Source organism: Mobula hypostoma, chromosome 10 (genome assembly GCF_963921235.1).
Source record: "Mobula hypostoma chromosome 10, sMobHyp1.1, whole genome shotgun sequence".
NCBI lineage: Eukaryota > Metazoa > Chordata > Chondrichthyes > Myliobatiformes > Myliobatidae > Mobula > Mobula hypostoma.
Genome location: NC_086106.1, coordinates 35,970,013 through 35,990,458, shown reverse-complemented (window position 1 = coordinate 35,990,458; position 20,446 = coordinate 35,970,013). Strand labels below are relative to the sequence as shown.

Here is a 20,446-nt window from a genome sequence, read left to right as displayed (position 1 = left end):
TGTTCTGGGGCTGCGTCCTCCAGCCTCAGACTCCCCCGCCATAGGAAACATCCTGTCCACATCCACTCTATTCAGACCTTCCAACATTTGATAGGTTTCAATGAGGTCTCTTCTCATTCTTCTGAACTCCAGCGAGTACAGGCCCAGAGCCATCAAATGCTCCTCACGTGACAAGCCTTCCATTCCCAGTATTATTTTTGTGAACCTCCTTTAAACTCTGCACAATGTCAGCACCTCCTTTCTTACATGAGGGGCCCAAATCTCCTCATAATACTCTAAATGATGCCTCACCAATACATTATAAAGCCTTAACATTACATCCCTGCTTTTATATTCTAGTCCTCTCGAAATGACTGCTAACATTGCATTTGCCTTCCTCAGCCTGCAAGTTAACCTTTAGTGAATGCTGCACGAGGGCTCCCAAGTCCCTTTGCACCTCGGATTCTTGAACTTTCTCCCAATTTAGAAAGTAGTTAACACTTTTTATTTCTTCTAACAAAGTGGATGACCATGGACTTCCCTCAAACTTTGGCAAAATTATTATGACAGGCAGCTTCATGTTTATTTGCATATTAAAACCTCATAGGATGAACAATTATTGGTAATTAATTTGAAGATGAAATAGTAATTACTGATAATTCAGAATGTGTCAGTGTAATTTCCATTTATTTAATTTTAGTACAGTGTTTTCTGGTTAGGAACCTTGGGAATTTCTGTGATTGAGAAAATATGTCCTTTCATTTATACAGTTTTTGGGAGTTTGTGCTTTGTCCTCCAGCACGGCTCTATATTCTTCTGCCTTTAAATGTTTCTCTGTCTCATTTTCTTTCTGAGAATTCCTAATTCTCAGCAATTTAAGAATTTATCTTAAAGATTGTTTCTAAATATTGTGTTTCTTAGAAGTAGAGTAAAAAGAAGATGTGTTTCAGTTTAATTCTTTCCCACTAATCAGCCTCCCTTGGAGAACCTGGCAACGGTGGAAAAATCGGTAGTACGAGATAAAGCCATCGATTCACTGCGAGCCATCTCCCACGAGCACTCTCCTGCAGACCTAGAAGTCCACTTTGTGCCACTGGTCAAGCGCCTGACTTGTGGTGACCGGTTCACGTCCAGGACTTCGGCATGCAGCCTTTTCAGTGTCTGCTACCCTCGGGTATCCAGCTCTGTAAAGGCCGAGCTGCGTCAGTAAGTACTTTCCTTCCTTGGAATGCTGCAGATGAACATGAGCGAAGTTAGCTGGGAATATTACAGTATTATTGTAGAAAATCTACATCCTGTAGTATCGCTCATTATGTACCGTGTCGTATGGTGTGGGCGATCGTGGGTCTTTCCGTGGACATGATTGTTCTTGGCGAAGTTTTCTACGGAAGTGGTTTGCCATCGCCTTCTTTCTGGGCAGCGTGTGTCTTTACAAGACGGGTGACCCCCAGCCCATTATCAATACGCTTCAGAGACTGTCTGCCTGGTTTCAGTGTCAGGAGTTGAGATCTGCACCTGCTACTCATACAACCGTCCACCACCTGCTCCCACGGCTTCACGTAGCCCTGATCGGGGAGGCTAAGCGGGTGCTACACCTTGCCCTAGGGTGACCTGCAGGCCAGTGGAGGGAAGGAGTGCCTTACACCTCCTTTGGCAGGGACGGATTTCCTTCCTGCCACCCAATTTCGGTATAATTTGGTTTTATTGGCGATAAGATGCTACCACCATGGTGGACGGGACCTTGTTTTAACTGAGTGGGTAGAAGTTTCTAGTTTAGAGAATAATCAGCCCCAAAACAGCACAGAAAGTGCGGCATTTTTGTTTTTAATGACATAAACTGAAGGCTTTGTGTGTGTTTTTAGTGAGAAAGGAGCAAAAGCCGAGGTGCATCATAGTCGAGTGGTGCTCATCACTTACTCTTGGCTGTGTGATTGAAGTGGCCTTGTCATTTCCAAAGGAGTGCTCTTTTCGAGAGCCGTGTCTTGTCAAGCCTGTTGCTCTGCTTCAGGGCCATTTTGATTAATGTGGCGCACAGAGGATTTCACTTGTTCAGAGGTGTTTGACTTTTGTCGGACGAGAAGGTTGCTTTGGTAACTGTGTGCACCTGCAGTCCACAACCAATGGCTCTGTTCTGCTCCAAGTGCAGGAGTCTCACATCTGGGTTTCAGTTCCAGCCCCTTTACTCCCTGAATTAAAATTTTTTGTGGCGTCATTTGTGTAAACTTTCAGATACAGTCAGTTGTTTCAGAAAAAGAGAGGGCTGTATGGTGGAGAAATTCTCGGCAGCTTCTAGAGTAGGTTACGTGGTCGGCACGACATTGTGGGCTGAAGGGCCTGTAATGTGCAGTAAATTTCTATATTCTGTTGCTATCTTGAAGTATTTCTCAGGATATAATCTGAATACCACAAAATATTGGATGTTTGGGTGGTGTGGTGGAGATGCGTCTCTACCAAAGGAGGTGTAAGGCTTCCTTCTGCTGGTCTGCAGGCCACCCTTGGGCAAGGTGTAGCACCTGCTTCGATACCACCGCCCCGATCAGGGTCAGGTGAAGCCATGGGATCAGGTGGTGGATGAGCAGCCGGTGCAGATAACAAGTCCTGGTTATGCGACCCCTGACGCCAGGTAGACAGTTTCTGAAGTGTATTGATAATGGGCTGGGGGTCAGCCACCTTGTAAAGACACACACTGCCCAGAAGGCGGAAATGACAAACCACTTCTGTAGAAAACTTTATGGAGAACAATCAGGGTCATGGAAAGACCGTGACCACCCATAGCATATGACACAGCACATAATGATGATGGGTTTAGCAAAATATTTTAGTAGCTTCTGATTTAGAAACATTAATTACAAAAATGTCAATTTTTAGTGCTTGTATTTCTGCTTGCGAATTGTTAAGTTCTGCAACAATGGGCGACTACTCCTATGTGACCTTTAATTTTATTTTTTCTGCAGACTTTTCCACAGCTTGTGCTCAGATGACACACCAGTGGTCCGCCAGGCAGCAGCATCAAAGTTGGGTGAATTTGCAAAGGTTCTGGAGCTGGAGTTTTTGAAAAGTGACATTATACCCCTCTTCACTTCCCTGGCTTCTGATGAGCAGGTATGTAGTTGTAGAGCAGACACTGGTGTGGCAGCGGGAAGTCGAATTGAAGTGGGTGGCCACTGGGATACCCCGGCTGTCGCAGCGGACCCAGAGAAGGTGCTCGATGAAGAAGCCCCCACCCCCAACCCCATCTGTGTTGGTCCGCCGATGTCGAGCAGGCCACGGCAGGAGCTCCAGATACAGCGAATAGCCCCGAGAGGAAAGCACCGCTTCGCCTGAAGAACTGTTTGCAGCCCTGAACGGAGGCAAATGGGCGAGTGTAGACCTTGTCTTGCTTTCGGGGAGAGCGGCGAGGATGAATGAGTGGCGTGGAGAGCGAACCCTGTGGAAACCTGAAGGGTGGGGTGGGGGAAGGGGGGTGTGATTAGTGGCAGAGACCCCTTGCAGATAGCGGAGGATTGAGATTAGTCTAGGAGTCTATTGTGGGTGGTGGGGGCTACAGACACTGATGCGCTGGAAAGGCTTGTCGGGTGGGAATGCAGGTGACGTGGATGAGGGAAGCGTGGATTATAGTGGAAGAAAGGTGATCTTATTCCCCATGGCTTGTCATGATTTATCTTGCTGAAGCTGCTGCTGTAACCTTCGCTTTATGTCACGTGTGTATCAATTGCTTGTACTGAGGAGCCTCTGTATCCCACACGTCATGGCAGTGTGTGAAATAACGGAGAGTACTTGGCTCATTCCGGTAACAGGCTGTCTGTCATTCCGCTCACTGGAGCAATTGCATGATTTCACACCCCCCCCGCCACATTACCGCTTGCATTTTACTGTATGGATGAGCTGGAGGTGGGAAAGATTAGTACGGATGGTGTGTCCGTGGCAAAGAACTGAGTTGCATCCGGTTAATATGTCTACGTACTCAATATGCTACGCCTTGTTAATGCCACTTCCTGCTTGCAAAGTTTCTGTTGTCGTAGTCTGCACCATCTGTTCACCTTTCTAACCGGGGTTCACATCCCTCTTTTACGCCATCGGCCCCCTACCATCAACCGAGGGGCCCCAGGTTGGGAGCCCCTGCTTTATAAAGTTCCTTTAACCACAGCAGATGGAAGTGGTGCCTGTCAATCTATCGGCATGATTACACCATTCCAGTACTCCAGCTGGAGATGCTCCTCCAAGAAGGTGGTTATCTTGAGGCTTTTGCCTGAAGAGCGAACTGTTTAATCAGTGTGTGTCCTTTCATATTCCTCCAACGTAAAGTATCCCGGGCAAAAGGCTTGACGCAGTCCGCAGTATCCTCGTGTACTAAGGAGCCAGAGTCGTACAGTAATGGTACGCTGAAGGGGAGCTGGGATGGACACTTTGACCCTCACCTAGCTTCTGGTTAACGGTTGGACGTGTGCTCCTTGGTGTTGAGTAAGCTTATCTTCTGGTTACTGTCCAGTGACTCCTGGAAATAAACCTTCACATCTGTAGCCAAGGAGATGTTCACACTTGCTCCAAGTTCAGACCCCACCAATGATGGCTGGCATATCAAAACAAGGATGTAATGTTCACATTTTATAAGGCTTCACTTGGAATATTGAAGGTAGTTTTGGGCCCCTTATCTAACAAAGGGTGTGCCAAGACAGGAGTGGGTTGAAAGGAGAGTCACGATAGTGATTGAAAGGTCCAGGATTGAAAGGCTTGTCGTACGAGGAGCGTTCGATGACTCTGTGCCTGTACTCATTTGAAATCAGAAGAATGAGGGGTAGGGATCTCATTGTAACCTGTCAAATACTGAAAGGCGTCCGGAGTGGATATGGGGAGGATGTTTTCTATGGTGGGACAGCCTAAGACCAGAGGAAGCAATCTCAGAGCAGAGGTTTGTCCATTTAGAGTGGAGATGAGGAAGGATTTCCTTATCCAGAGAATCTGTGGAATTCATTGTCACAGAGGAGAAGTCATTGGGTATATTCAGGGCAGAGAGGTTGATAGATTCTTGATTAGTCAGGGCATGAGAAGTGACCTGGTTGAAGCGTATAAGATGATGAGAGGCATTAATCGTGTGGATAGCCGGAGGCTTTTTCCCAGGGCTGAAATGGCTAACATGAGGGGGCATAGTTTTAAGGTGCTTGAAAGTAGGTATAGGGGGGACGTCAGAGGTAAGTTTCTCACCTAGAGAGTGGTGGGTGTGTGGAATGCACTGACAACAAAGGTGGTAGAGATGGATACAGTAGGGTTTTTTAAGAGACTCTTAGATAGGTACATGGAGCTTAGAAAAATAGAGGGCTATGCGGTAGGGAAATTCTGGGCAGTTTCTCGAGTAGGTTACTTGGTCGGCACAACTTTGGGGCTGGATGGCCTGTAATGTGCTGTAGATTTCCATGTTTCGATGAAGGGATATGGGGAGAAGGCAGGAGATTGGGCTGAGGGTGAAATGCATCAACCATGATGAAATGGCAGAGCAGACTCGATGGGCCAAATGGCCTAATTCAGCTCCTGCATCCTGCGGTGAAAAGTCACCACTTGGGTGATTAGCTTGGAGATTCACTCAGCAGAGAGTGGTGCTTCAAGAGCAGGAGAAAGAAAATTGATTCATCAATAAATTTTTGCACTGTCATGACATTTGCTGATATACTAATCCAAGGAACGCTTCCATCAAAGGTTGCATGTTGATACACTCCAAATCTCCATTCCAGTACTTGTATCCTGGGAAGATTCCAGCACACATTGCAAAGTAATGAAACCTGTTGCTACGTTCTAGGTGATCTGATGGATATCATCTGGGAAACAATTGTTATATTGTCAGTATTTATTTTTATGATTTTTTTGATGAGATTAGTTCTTCCAAATATTAACTTCAGAAAATTAATTTTGTGTTTTAATGAAGAACCATCTCAAACCCGGTTTGAACATCTTTTTCACAGGATTCGGTGAGGCTGTTGGCAGTTGAGGCTTGTGTGAGCATAGCCCAGCTGCTGCCCCAGGAAGACCTGGAAGCGTTGGTGATGCCGACCCTCCGGCAGGCAGTGGACGATAAATCCTGGCGTGTTCGCTATGTGGTGGCAGACAAATTTTCTGAAGTACGTGTTATTGCTAAAGCACAAAGTGCATCTCTTTGGTATGATGATATGGTGCATTTATGTTTTAAAACTAGTCTTTAAGTTTTCTGTTCCAGCTGGAATCCCTTCTGATTCTGTCAAAAGTCATGAAAACACGATTAGTTCCTCGAATATAGTTTTAAAAAATCATTAAATCATGCACCTGCGTATTTTTAATATAATTGACTGACATGCCAAACGGTGCTGAGATTTCTTTCCAGATTCATTTAATTAGCCTGTTTTTAAACATGGATCTGAAATAGAACAAAGTTGGTCTGAATTGAGCTCAGATCTTTTTCAGTGTATCTGAAGGATAATCCTGTGACAGGGGTTTAGAACAAACTTGTTGGCATAGTGCCAGGGATCTGGGGATTCAGCACGTGCACAGGTTGATGACACTGATATTTTTCACTTTTGACTGGAGGAAGTTAAGGGGAACTTCAGTTCTGTTTAAAAATGAGCTGAAAGGTCGAAAAGCCAGGATGATCCTCAGAGACTTTGACACTCAGGAACTTGAAACTACTCACCCTTTCCACAGTCCCCTTGATTAGGACTGATGTGTGTTCCCTTGACTTCCCCTTCCTGACGTCTACAATCAGTTCCTTGGTTTTACAGTCATTGTGATAAATTTTGTGATGTAGTGCATTAATTAAATGCTGCTTAAAACTTTTGATGGACTGGACCTCGCTGGTTCCTTCCCACTGCTGACTTCACACAGACCGGGTATGGTGTAGGGAGGTGGTGATTCAACTTCACCCTCCTGTGGTCCACAATCAGTTCCTTGGTCTTACTGACAAGTGCCAGATTGTTGCCACACCACTCAACCAGCTGATCTATCTCACCCCTCTTCGGCTCCTTGTTACCATCTGAAATTCTGCCAAAAATAGTTGTGTCATCAGCAGATTTATAGCCCTGAAGAGCAGTCTCGGCCCGAAACATGGACTGTTTATTTCATTTCCATAGATGCTGCCTGGCCTGCTGAGCTCCTCCAGTATTTTGTGCTAAGTTTCCAGCATCTGCAGAATCTCCTGTGTGTTTACAGTTTTTGAAGCAGATGGTCTTTGTTCTCAGTATAAAACCTTGTTGCCTCAGGTTCCTCCTGGTACTCCGGTTTCCTCGCACAGTCCAAAAGCATTCCGGTTAGTAGGTTAAAGGGTCATTGTAGATTGTTGCACAAGTTGGTGGCTTACTGGCGGTGCAGTTTGAAGGGCTGGAACAGCTTGTTCTGTTCTGTGTCTCCAATTAAATCTATGCCCTTTAGTCTTAGACTTTCCTAGCCTGGGAAAACACTCGGATCTACTGAAATCTCCGTGCTTTTCTCACCACAGTGTAATCCAAATCCTCAAAATAAAGGCACATTGCCTACACAGGTTAATTGCAAACAATAAGGATCAGGTTAACATTATTTAACAATTAAGAAACATTATTTAATGATTAAATAACATTATTTAGTTGTTTTTTTGACCTGAGAAACTAGCTGATTACAATTGCTCACGTTGTTGTCTGTGTACCATACTTTCGGATTCAGAGCCATCGACGACAATATTTTCTCAACTTTGCCTTTCTTTAAAAATTTAAAATTCCGTCTCTGAAAGCCAAGAAATTCTGGTCCCACCCCAAAGCATTGAGATTAAATCTTTCTGTTCTGTATGAGTGTAAAATCTGTACTGAAGCAGCTGGTTTATCTGTGGATATACTATCAAGGATAGATCATTACAGCTGTTCTACCTGGGTAACACTAAAGATTGCTGCTTCTAAATGGAGACCATTTATCTAACCATTCCCTTTTTCTCCGCACTCATTTATTTCTTTACCAGAGCATGGGGTATCCACTCATTGATAAACATCTGAACACAATGGCAACATTTCTCTGGGTTTCTTTCCTCTTACCCCATAGCTTCACGTGACCCTGATTGGGGGGTGGGCTTGGCTAAGCAGGTGCTACACCTTGCCCAAGGGTGACCTGCAGGCTAGCGGAGGGAAGTGTTACGAGAATACACATAAAATTAAGATGTTTGCTGGCCTGGGCTAGCATCAGTGGCATCAGCAGTTGGTCTGCCACCTGCCCTCAGGGGAAGGAGAGATAAGGAACAATGGAGCAGCGTCTGGAGATGTGTAATGAAGGGATGTGGGAGGAAGAGCTGTCTGGAGCGGCTCCCCCCTTTGAGCCCTGAACTGTTTGAAGTGATGGACAGGCGATACCCCAGCAGGGGGATAAAAAGGGACAGGTTCGCTAAGACAGACACACACGCCACCCGAGGTAACGAGACCCTGGAAGCGGTGTGCTTCTCACGAGTGGGTGAGAAGTACCGAACAACGCACAGGGTGGAAAGGTACGATCAGCGGGAACCCGGTGTGTGTCCGCCCTTGCCTGGGTGCCGGGTTCACTGCAGAGGATCGACCGCATCTGGAGGAGGGGTCACAGTCGGTGACCTCAGGTGACATCACCAAGGACCCGCCCAAATGCTGTTTGTGAGCCATTCCGCTGGTCTGTGAGCCATCTCGCTGGTCTGTGAGTGAAGCCGTTCTGAATGATGAGTTGTTCCTATTCTATCTCTCTCTTCCCCCACGTTGTCCACCGCCATGGCAACGATTACTGCGAACTGAACTACTAAACTGGACTGAACTTTGAGTCATTTTGAAATTGGTCATTTACCCCTAGACAACGATAGAGCTTGATTGATGCTGTTATCTTAATTCTGTGCACATGTGTGTTTATCATCACTGAACTGTTGCATTTATTATCCTTTCGATTACTGTGTTGCTTGTTTCTTTAATAAAACTTTCTTAGTTCTAGTACTCCAGACTCCAACTGAGTGATCCATTTCTGCTGGTTTGGCAACCCAGTTACGGGGTACGTAACATAAGTGGGGTTCTCGTCCGCGATTTTGAACGCTAAATTTGGGACAGAGTAAATTGATTGGGTTAAAATTCCCGAAAGAAAGAAAAGACAAACAGCAGAAATGGAGGTTGAGGAATTTATAAAGGCGCCGACCTTGGAGGCATTAGAGGATGCCAGGAAATCGGAATTGATAGCTGTGGCAAAACGGGTGAATCTTGCTAAGGTGAAGTCGACAATGAGGAGAGAGGAGATACACAGAGCTATTGTAGAGCACTATGTATCTAAAGGTGTGTTTCCCCAAGGTGAGCTGGGGGAGGTGTCTATTGAAAAACCTGCTGGAGACGCGGTACAGGTACAGCTTGAAAAACTGAGACTCGAGCACGAGTTCCGGGTACGGCAGTTAGAAAGGCAGGAGAAAGAGAGAGAGTTAGAAAGGCAGGAGAAAGAGAGAGAGTTAGAAAGGCAGGAGAAAGAGAGAGAGTTAGAAAGGCAGGAGAAAGAGAGAGAGTTAGAAAGGCGGGAGAGAGAGAAAGAGGTAGAAAGGCAAGAGAGAGAAAGACAGTTGGAGAGAGAAGAGAGAGAGAGGGACAGACAGTTGGAGAGAGAAGAGAGAGAGAGGGACAGACAGTTGGAGAGAGAGGAGAAACAGAGGGAAAGGGAATTTGAGCTGGAGAAGTTAAAGATAAGGGCCGAGCAGGGGCTCGTGCCGAACCAAGGTGGAGGGTTCCGGGCGACCCAGGAGGTTAGGCTGGTTCCCCCATTTGACGATACCGATGTGGATCGGTACTTTCTCCATTTCGAAAAAGTGGCCATAAGTCAGGAATGGCCGAGGGATAAGTGGGTTGTCTTACTTCAGAGTGTACTGAAAGGGAAAGCCCAACAAGCTTACTCCGCTTTATCCCCGGAAGATGCCCAGAAGTATGAGGTGGTGAAGGAGGCCATCCTCAGGATTTATGAGTTGGTCCCGGAGGCATACCGGCAGAGGTTCCGGAATGCGAGGAAGCGGTGGGACCGCACGTATTTGGAGTTTGCTCGTGAGATGCAAACATATTGTGAGCGTTGGTGCGCCTCGAAAGGGGTAGAGGGGGATTATGACAGACTGCTGCAACTGGTTCTGATTGAGCAGTTTAAAGGTTGTGTCCCTGAGGGTATGAGACCCTACCTCGATGAGAAAGAGGCAGCCACGTTAGCCGCAACTGCTAAGTTAGCGGATGAGTATGCGTTGACGCATAAAATGAAGGTTGCCCCGAGTAAAGGCTACCAGAAGGGTAGTCAGGACGGCGGGGAGAGTCCGCCGGAAAAGTCAGAAAGTAAGCCGGGGACTAGTGAAAAGGATAAGGTAGACCGGGAGCAGTCTGGTAGGAAGTCTCCTGGGGTCGTCTGTTATAATTGTGGGAAAGTCGGACACTTTGCGTCCAGGTGCTTTGCCCCAAGGAAGGAGACGGGGAAAGGAAAAGCGGAAATTTTGAATGGCTGTATTGAGCTGTTAAGCGAACCGCTAGGGAAGGACAGGTCTGAAAAAGTCCAGGAAGGGCGCGAGAGGTTTATCTCGGCCGGACTGGTGTCAGTGAAGGAGAGGTTAAAACCAGTTCCAGTACGGATCTGGAGAGACACAGGAGCGTGTCAGTCACTAATACTGAAGAGTGTATTAGAGTTTAGCTCAGAGACCCAGACTGGGGAGGTAGAGGTCGAAGGTGTTGGGGAAGGGACAGAGTCAGTCCCTTTGCACCAGATACATTTACAGAGCAACCTGGTCTCTGGACTAGTCACGATCGGGGTGAGGTCCGAATTACCGATGAAAGACGTGGAAGTCTTGCTCGGTAATGACATCGCCGGAGGAATCGTGTTCCCAGTCGTGAGATTGACGGGTCAGCCTGCCAGCATGGAGGCCCCGCCCGCGATGGTGAATTTGGCTGAAACATTTCTGCCAACCTTGTATGAGACAGGGTGTAGTGAGATAAGAGGTAGTGAGGGAGCTGGGACGGACGTAGCAGTAGCCAGGAAAGAATTTGTGCAGACGCAAGAGCGAGACGAGGGGCTGATGGTTTTGGCCGAGACAGCTCTCTCTGACACAGCCTTGACAAGGGAACTAGTAGGCTATTGTGCGGATGAGGAAGTGCTAAGGAAGAAAGGGAAATCAAGTACAGCATCCGCAGATGAGGAGTGGGGGGTGGTGCAAAAGAGTTATGGGGATGAGGTTTTTAACATGGCCCACGAGGTACCCCCCGGTGGACATTTTGCGGTGCTGGAGGAAACAGTTGGTGGAATCATGAAAGAGAGTTACCGGCTGCCCAGGGGGAAAAATGTTATTGATCATGACCGACGCGAACTGAGACGGTCACCGGCTTTTGATATGCTAACAAACCTAGTCGGTGTTAGTGTGGAAATCAATGAAGCTAGGGGCCCCTTGATAAGAGGAAAAAAACATTTTGAAAAGATTAGGATGGGATCGGTCAGATGGGAGAAGGCTATTGTTTTGGCCAGGTCTACTGATAAGGTCTCTCCCTTAATCCCCGAAGGAGTAATTAAACGACTCGCACCCATGTGTTTGATTGTCCCGAGGAAATGCAAAGAACTGGGACGTTGGGTTATGTCGGTTACAATAGGGCAGCCAAGCAAACAACACCCATATTTTTTGAGTAATTCAGTGACTAAAGGGCTGATGAACACAGAGGTGTGTATTGGCAATTTAACACGGCTGTCTGAAGCCAGCTTGATAGTGAACCTTGGAAAAAATGAATTCGGCCACGCGAATGTCACTTACCTGGGAATTGTGGTGACACAGGGGCAGCTGGCAGTGATGCAAGCTACAGTGCAGGCTATCGCTGACCTCCCAACCCCGACAGACAAGAGGGCCCTCAGAAGGCTTTTGGAGATGGTGGGGTACTGCAGGAAGTTTTGCAATAACTCTGCGGTCAATACCCGTCCCCCTCCTACTAAGCCCTTGCGAGGGAAAATTGAGTCGGAATGGGACGACCCTTGTTGTTGTGGTCCGGGACAAAACCAAATGAGAGGTTACATTGGTCGCAATTCATCAGTGTTTTTGGCCACTATGAAGTTTGCTGAGTTGGAGCCTGGTCTAAGGGATTATTAATAACACGTGTAAAAGGAACAGAAAATGTGATGACTGTCTGTCAAGGTGTTGACAATTTCAAATTCTCTGTATTAGCTAAATAACTGTTAAAGATGTATATTGTGTATGTATCAGATAATGTAGTCATGTTTGTAATTTTTACCTCCCGGTAAAAATCCTTAAAGGGGGGAAGTGTTACGAGAATACACATAAAATTAAGATGTTTGCTGGCCTGGGCTAGCATCAGTGGCATCAGCAGTTGGTCTGCCACCTGCCCTCAGGGGAAGGAGAGATAAGGAACAATGGAGCAGCGTCTGGAGATGTGTAATGAAGGGATGTGGGAGGAAGAGCTGTCTGGAGCGGCTCCCCCCTTTGAGCCCTGAACTGTTTGAAGTGATGGACAGGCGATACCCCAGCAGGGGGATAAAAAGGGACAGGTTCGCTAAGACAGACACACACGCCACCCGAGGTAACGAGACCCTGGAAGCGGTGCGCCTCTCACGAGTGGTGAGAAGTACCGAACAACGCACAGGGTGGAAAGGTACGATCAGCGGGAACCCGGTGTGTGTCCGCCCTTGCCTGGGTGCCGGGTTCACTGCAGAGGATCGACCGCATCTGGAGGAGGGGTCACAGTCGGTGACCTCAGGTGACATCACCAAGGACCCGCCCAAAAAGCTGTTTGTGAGCCATCTCGCTGGTCTGTGAGCCATCTTGCTGGTCTGTGAGTGAAGCCGTTCTGAATGATGAGTTGTTCCTATTCTATCTCTCTCTTCCCCCACGTTGTCCACCGCCATGGCAACGATTACTGCGAACTGAACTACTAAACTGGACTGAACTTTGAGTCATTTTGAAATTGGTCATTTACCCCTAGACAACGATAGAGCTTGATTGATGCTGTTATCTTAATTCTGTGCACATGTGTGTTTATCATCACTGAACTGTTGCATTTATTATCCTTTCGATTACTGTGTTGCTTGTTTCTTTAATAAAACTTTCTTAGTTCTAGTACTCCAGACTCCAACTGAGTGATCCATTTCTGCTGGTTTGGCAACCCAGTTACGGGGTACGTAACAGAAGGAACGCCTTACACCTCTCTTGGTAGAGATGTATTTCCACCCCGCCACCCATGATAAAATTACATAATTCAAAACTGTAAACCTGATCGAAAATTAAAGCAACTTACAGATGGACCAGTGTTCAAAAGCACACAGAAAACACAGCCATTTTGTCAGTTTAGGATTATTACCCTTGGAACAGGCAAAGACTTTATATTGTCTGTCTTTATAAGATAACTAACCCGTGTTCAAAAATAAGCTCCATACAAGGTAACACACACAAAAATGCTGGAGCAACTCAGCAGGTCAGGCTGCATCTTAGGAAGTGAATAAACAGTTGACGTTTTGGGCCAAGACCTTTCATCAGGACTGGAAAGGAAGGGGAAATATGCCAGAACAAGATAAAGGTTGCCAGAGCACTTGTGAAATTGGCACCAACCCATGATTGGAAAACAATTGCATTAGAACGGTACGGAGTTTATTGTATTTATAATGTTCTGCTATCATTGCTAATGACAGACCATCACAAAAGGCACTTTCTATGCTCAAGATCACATATAAACTAATCTTGCAATGAAGTCCGTAGCTAAAGTATAGTTCAGATTTTGAATTTTGACGTTCATATTTTCAGAGTATATGTTGGAGGTGCATGCCATTAGGAGCATTTAGTCTGTAGTGGGAGCTTGTCCCCATTACCGCCCCTGGCCATGACAACCTTAAGGAATCATTGACTGCCTGATAAGCTGCATCTTCTCTCGTGTACGTGTCACTTGATCGGATCTTTCATCAGAGAAACTGGGGTGGATGTCGGGCCACCCAGCCACACCACTGTCCACCGATTGTGTCTGCAGAAGCGCATCATCACATAGAGAGATAAACTGGAACTAGAAACTACAGCACATCATAAACCTGAATGAGTCGAGATCTACTTCGATTAAAGCATGCTCAGGTACCATCGGCCGACAGCATCGGGGGAGAGAGGGAGATTCACTTGAGTGTGAGGCCCTTCCCACGGGAACAGCCAGTGAGGGGCTGCCACAAGCTGGCGCCTTCTCCAGCAGCAGCCAGCGAGAGGCTGATAGACGGCACTGCATACTCGCTGGCCCTGCGCGCCTGACTTGATTTCAATCTTCTTCAGCGCTTCAATCAGCGAGAGGTGGAGATGACCGTGGGCTTATGAAGCACTTGGAGACAGCAAAGTGTCGATCAGCCCGAAATCGAGTCACCAGATTGGAGGGGACAGCCTCGGAAGTAAAACGAAGATGCGAAAGGGATTGCTTCATGAACCGTCCTTGGTAGTGTAATGTGGATTCCCTACTTTCGAGTAAGCAAGCTGGTAGACAAAGGTAGAAATATTGTGATTTTGCTTCCCAGATGGACCCACTTCATCCACAAAATCTGGCTCCAGTCGTGCGTTTTGAAAAGGAATGCATGAATTATATTTGGCCTTTCAGATTGTGGTAGTTTAGTCATGGATTATGCCTTCATGCAAAGTGGAGCTGGCCGGGATAAGTATCGCAGCATCAGTCGTCTTGGCCTGGCCAGTTTCCATAAATCAGATGTTTCAAGTGAATTGTGATGTGCCTGCCAAAGTTCTTTGCCAGTCATCTTCAGTAGCTGGTACATTAATGCCAACTCATTGAGTTAATTTGCACCAGAACAACTTAGAGGAGGAGTGGGCCAATTTGATACCTCTGAATATCTATTTAGTAAGATTACAGTGCAGAATAGGTACACTGAGCCACGCTGCCCAGCTATCCCCCAATTCAATCCTGACCTAATGACGGGACGATTTACCAGTTAATGACCAGTTAACTTACCAACTGGAATGGGGGATGAAATGTGCACTCGAAGGAAACCCATGCCATCACAGGGAGACCGTACAGATGTGCCAGAATTGAACCTGTGCTGTCTGACTCTTGATGTTTACACTGTAGGTGTTGGCCTTGCTTTTCCTTGTGCGACTTAAATTGTGCTTCAGAATGTATGTTTTCTCTTGCCACTATCTTCTGAGAACATACAAATATTAAGGCATATGCTTTTCAGCAATTGCTTAATCTGTTAAACTTTATTGATTTATCATTTTGGTGAGAGTGTGGAACGAGCTGCCAGCGCAAGTGGTGCGTGCAAGCTCGATTTCAACGTTTAAGAGAAGTTTGGATGGGTACATAGATGGTCGTGGTATTGAGGGCTATGGTCCAGATGCAGGTTGATGGGAGTAGGCAAATTTAATGGATCGGCACAGAATAGATGGGCTGAAGGGCCTATTTCTGTGCTGTACTTTTCTCTGACTCCATTGTTTTGTTTGAGAATAACTCTCTAACATGCAGTACTCTATCTTGCAGATTTCTGTGAAAACTTGCCAGCAGATTGCAGGGAGACTGTCATAATAAGTCACATCTTGCCGTATGTTTAGGTAATATGCCTTCTCAAATTCTTGGCTGGTTATACAGTCTATCTAAAATTAATGTAGCAACTCATCTCATTCACTTCAGGAAAAAGTCCCTCAGTATTTTGGGTGGGCCTGAAACGAGGGTTCATAGAAACATAGAAACATAGAAAATAGGTGCAGGAGTAGGCCATTCGGCCCTTCGAGCCTGCACCGCCATTTATTATGATCATGGCTGATCATCCAACTCAGAACCCAGCCTTCCCTCCATACCCCGTGACCCCTGTAGCCACAAGGGCCATATCTAACTTCCTTTTAAACATAGCTAATGAACTGGCCTCAACAGTTTGCTGTGGCAGAGAATTCCACAGATTCACCACTCTCTGTGTGAAGAAGTTTTTCCTAACCTCGGTCCTAAAAGGCTTCCCCTCTATCCTCAAACTGTGACCCCTCGTTCTAGACCTCCCCAACATCGGGAACAATCTTCCCGCATCTAGCCTGTCCAATCCCTTTAGGATCTTATACGTTTCAATCAGATCCCCCCTCAATCTTCTAAATTCCAACGAGTACAAGCCCAGTTCATCCAGTCTTTCTTCATATGAAAGACCTGCCATCCCAGGAATCAATCTGGTGAACCTTCTTTGTACTCCCTCTATGGCAAGGATGTCTTTCCTCAGATTAGGGGACCAAAACTGCACACAATACTCCAGGTGTGGTCTCACCAAGGCCTTGTACAACTGCAGTAGTACCTCCCTGCTCCTGTACTCGAATCCTCTCGCTATAAATGCCAGCATACCGTTCGCCTTTTTCACCGCCTGCTGTACCTGCATGCCCACTTTCAATGACTGGTGTATAATGACACCCAGGTCTCGTTGCACCTCCCCTTTTCCTAACTGCTTGTAACTGGAAAAGCTCAGTGTCCAAGCACGAGTCACATCTTGCCCCCTCTCCCATCCCCCTCTCCCGTCCCATCCCCCTCTCCCGTCCCATCCCCCTCTCCCGCTCCGTCCCCATCCCCCTCTCCCACTCCGTCCCCATCCCCCCTCTCCCACTCCGTCCCCATCCCCCCTCTCCCACTCCGTCCCCATCCCCCCTCTCCCGTCCCATCCCCCTCTCCCGTCCCATCCCCCTCTCCCATCCCCCACTCCCTCCCCATCCCCCTCTCCCGCTCCCTCCCCCTCTCCCATCCCCCTCTCCCGTCCCATCCCCCTCTCCCGCTCCCTCCCCCTCTCCCAAAGGGTTAGGTTCTGCCGAAGGGTTTTGGACAGAAATGTCGACTGTCCTTTTCTCCATAGGTGCTGTCTGGCCTGCTGAGTTCCTCCAGCATCTTGTGTGTGTTGCTGGTTTTTTAACATGGTGTTGACTGCCTGGAGTGATGGTAGAGGCAGATATATCGGGGACTTTTAATGACGTTTAGATAAGCACACGAATGTGAGGAAAACGGAAGAATATGGACATCGTGTAGATTAGATTGCCCACTTGATTAGGAATTTAATTATAACATTGTGGGTTATAGGGCCGGTTCTATTCCAAGCACGAGTCACATCTTGCCCCCTCTCCCGTCCCATCCCTCTCTCCCGTCCCATCCCCCTCTCCCACTCCCTCCCCATCCCCTCTCCCGCTCCCTACCCCTCTCCTGCCCCATCTCCCTCTCCCACTCCCTCCCCCTCTCCCACTCCCTCCCCATCCCCCTCTCCCACTCCCTACCCCTCTACCGTCCCATCCCCCTCTCCCGTCCCATCCCCCTCTCCCAAAGGGCTGAGTCCTGCCAAAGGGTTTTGGACAGAAATGTCGACTGTCCTTTTCTCCACAGGTGCTGCCTGGCCTGCTGAGTTCCTCCAGCATCTTGTGTGTGTTGCTGGTTTTTTAACATGGTGTTGACTGCCTGGAGTGATGGGAGAGGCAGATATATCGGGGACTTTTAATGACGTTTAGAGAAGCACACGAATGTGAGGAAAACGGAAGAATATGGATATCGTGCAGATTAGATTGCCCACTTGATTAGGAATTTAAGTATAACATTGTGGGTTATAGGGCCGGTTCTGTTCCATGATTTATATAAACTAGAATATCAAACTGTAAAAGAAATTATTTAAGAATGATCCATGACTGACCAGGTGGATCATAAGAACGTGGAGCAGGATGGCAACATGACTGAGATATCTAACGACTAACAAGAGAAAATCTGCAGATGCTGGAAATCCGAGCAACACACACAAAATGCTGAAGGGACTCAGCAGGCCAGGCAGCTTCTATGGGGAACAGTACAGTCGACGTTTCTGTAGGTGCTGTCTGGCCTGCTGAGTTCCTCCAGCCTTTTGTGCGTGTTGACTGAGATATCTGTCCAGGTTTTCATGTAATCATTTCATGGGTTTCTTTTCCAGGAACTTGTGTCTGACACCAATCAACACGTGAAGTCAGCTCTGGCCTCTGTTATTATGGGCTTGTCCACCATCCTGGGCAAGGACAGCACTGTTGAGCACCTGCTTCCCCTGTTCTTGGCTCAGCTCAAAGATAAGGTAATTTTATCTTGAAGTACAAACTTTAACATACCCCTTGCGTGACTGGTGGCCATCGTGGATAATTTTTGAATAGCGTACCGATATCAGGCAAACACCAATGGAGAGCTTTCTTTTGTGTGCTGTTTGAAAGCTGTTGTCAAGTCAAGAGTGCTGATGAAAGGTCGCTTATTGTTCATTAGGCGATCAAAAAGTTGGTTGTCATCTCTGGAACTTGTACATCTGCTGAAGGTGACGAGCAGTCCATGCTCCACCACAAGATACAGGTGTCTGGATAAGTGTGCCAGAACGAGATGTGTTGCAAGACAGACTGATGTGTCCAGGCTTTTACTCTCACTGATACTGATTCCTGGAAGGGGACAGCAGTTGGCCCATGTTCATCTGCTTTCTTTCCTGTTGACAAACATTGTAACTGCCGTTTGCTTGGAGCTGTGTGGTGATGTCCAGCATTCTGAAGTGTTATAATCACAGATTCTGCAGATACGGGCAATCCACAGCCACACGCACGCACGCACACACACACACACACACACACACACACACACACACACACACACAATGCTGGAGGAACTCAGCAGGTCAGGCAGCATCTATGGAGGGGAATGAACCCTTGGGCTGACACCCTTCGTCAGGACTGGAAAGGAAGGGGGAAGGCACGAGAATAAGAAGATTGGGAGGGTGGGGGGAGTACAAGCTGGTAGGTGATAGGTAGACCAGGTGATGGGAAAGGTTGGTGTGTAGGGGAGGGGAGTTGAAGGCAGGTGATGGGTGGGAAAGGTGAAGGGCTGGAGAGGATAGATAGTAGGGGAATTAAGGGCTATGGGGAAAAGGCAGGTAGATGAAGCTGAGTTTATGGACAGGTCAGCTATGATCTTACTGAATGGCGGGGCAGGCTTGATGGGCTGGATGGCCTACTCCTGCTCCGATTTCTTATGTTTTTATGAATCATGAATGGAATAACAACTGTTTCTTCCACCGGAGTCTCTCGAACTGTTCTTTTAGTTTGAGAACTTCAGATAAGAGCAAATGTGCAGTACGTTCTTTAGAAGCAGTGATGTGAGCTAGTTTGTATTCTTGGTGCATATTGGATTAAAGGGGAATCGGTTAATGGTGTGATGGAGCTGTTATTTATCCATCTATCATGTTCCTTATTTATTTTGTCGTGAACTTAAACAAAACTTCTGCATGTGCAAATTCTGGATTTTTTAATTCATATGGAAATTTTCATTCTTTCATTATTTTTACAGAATTAAAATTATTTTTAAATATGTAAAAAAAAATCTCTCCGCTCCCCTCTCCTTCCTCAATTCCCCACTATGAGCTCTTACTTCTCACCTGTCTATTACTTCTCCCTGGGTCCCCACCTCCTTCCATCTCTCCTGTGGTCCACTCTCTTCTCCTCTCCTCTCTCAGATTCTTTCTTCTCCAGCGATTGACCTTTCCCACCCACCTGTCTTCACCTAACACCTTCCAGCTGGCCTCCTTCCCCACTCCTCACCTTTATATCCTAGCATCTTCCCCCTCCCTTTACAGTCCCGAGAAAAGGCCTCGGCCTGAAACACCGACTGTTTACTCATTCCCATAGACGCTGCCTGAGCTGCTGAGTTCCTCCAGCGTTTTGGGTGAGTTGCTCTGGATTTCCAATGTCTGCAGACTTGATTCCCTTCATGTGCTACACCTCAGAAGATTCCCCAAATGTCGGAAATGCCTCGATTTTCCAGGCACAGCTGACAGATTCCAAGTGTACATCTTCAAATTGTCAGCTGTTAATTCCAGCCTTGAATTATTTGTTAGTTTGAAATGAAATCAAGAAAAAAGCCTGCCGAATCATGATTTGAACTGTTGGATAATTTAATAGTAATTAGTATTTTGCATGTATTTATGCCAAAGGTGCAGAAAGATTTCTCAACCGCAGAAATTCAAGTGTTTTTCTTTTGTGAAATGCAGCTTTTCACAAGATGACCGTTGTTTCCTCCCATGGCCCTCCCGAGGAGCTTGCCTGCACTCAGGGAGAGTGAACGGACAATAAAGGACAATTAAGACTCAGGAACAGAATTAGGCCACTCAGCCCATCGTGTCTGCTTCGCCATTCCATCATGGCTGGCTTATTACCCTCTCGGCCTCATTCTCTTGCCTTCTCCCCCGTAACCTTTAACACCCTGACTAATCAAGGACCTGTCAGCCTCCATGTTAAATATACCCAGTGACTCGTCCTCCACAGCCATCAGCGTTGATGGATTCCACAGATCCACCGCCCTTTCACTGAAGAACTTTCCTCTTAGCTCTCTTCTAAATGGACGTCCCTGTATTCTGAGGCTGTGCCCTCTGGTCACAGGAAACATCCTCTCTGTTCTAGGCCTCTTAATATTCCTAAGTTTGAATGAGATTCACCCCTCTTCCTTCCCGTCTGAACTCCATCGAGGACAAAGCCGGAGCCGTCAAGCACTCCTCTTGTATGTTT

At 47.0% G+C, this 20,446-nt stretch overlaps 1 protein-coding gene across 1 annotated transcript in view; it reads left to right on the top strand.

The window, feature by feature from the left end:
• The window catches only part of LOC134352508 (serine/threonine-protein phosphatase 2A 65 kDa regulatory subunit A alpha isoform-like), a 53,200-nt gene that overhangs the window by 5,379 nt on the left and 27,375 nt on the right, over positions 1–20,446 (top strand). The window contains exons 4-7 of the mRNA XM_063059775.1: positions 953–1,185; positions 2,934–3,081; positions 5,934–6,089; positions 17,851–17,985. Coding sequence (XP_062915845.1) covers positions 953–1,185; positions 2,934–3,081; positions 5,934–6,089; positions 17,851–17,985 — 672 coding nt within the window. The remainder of the gene's footprint in view (positions 1–952; positions 1,186–2,933; positions 3,082–5,933; positions 6,090–17,850; positions 17,986–20,446) is intronic.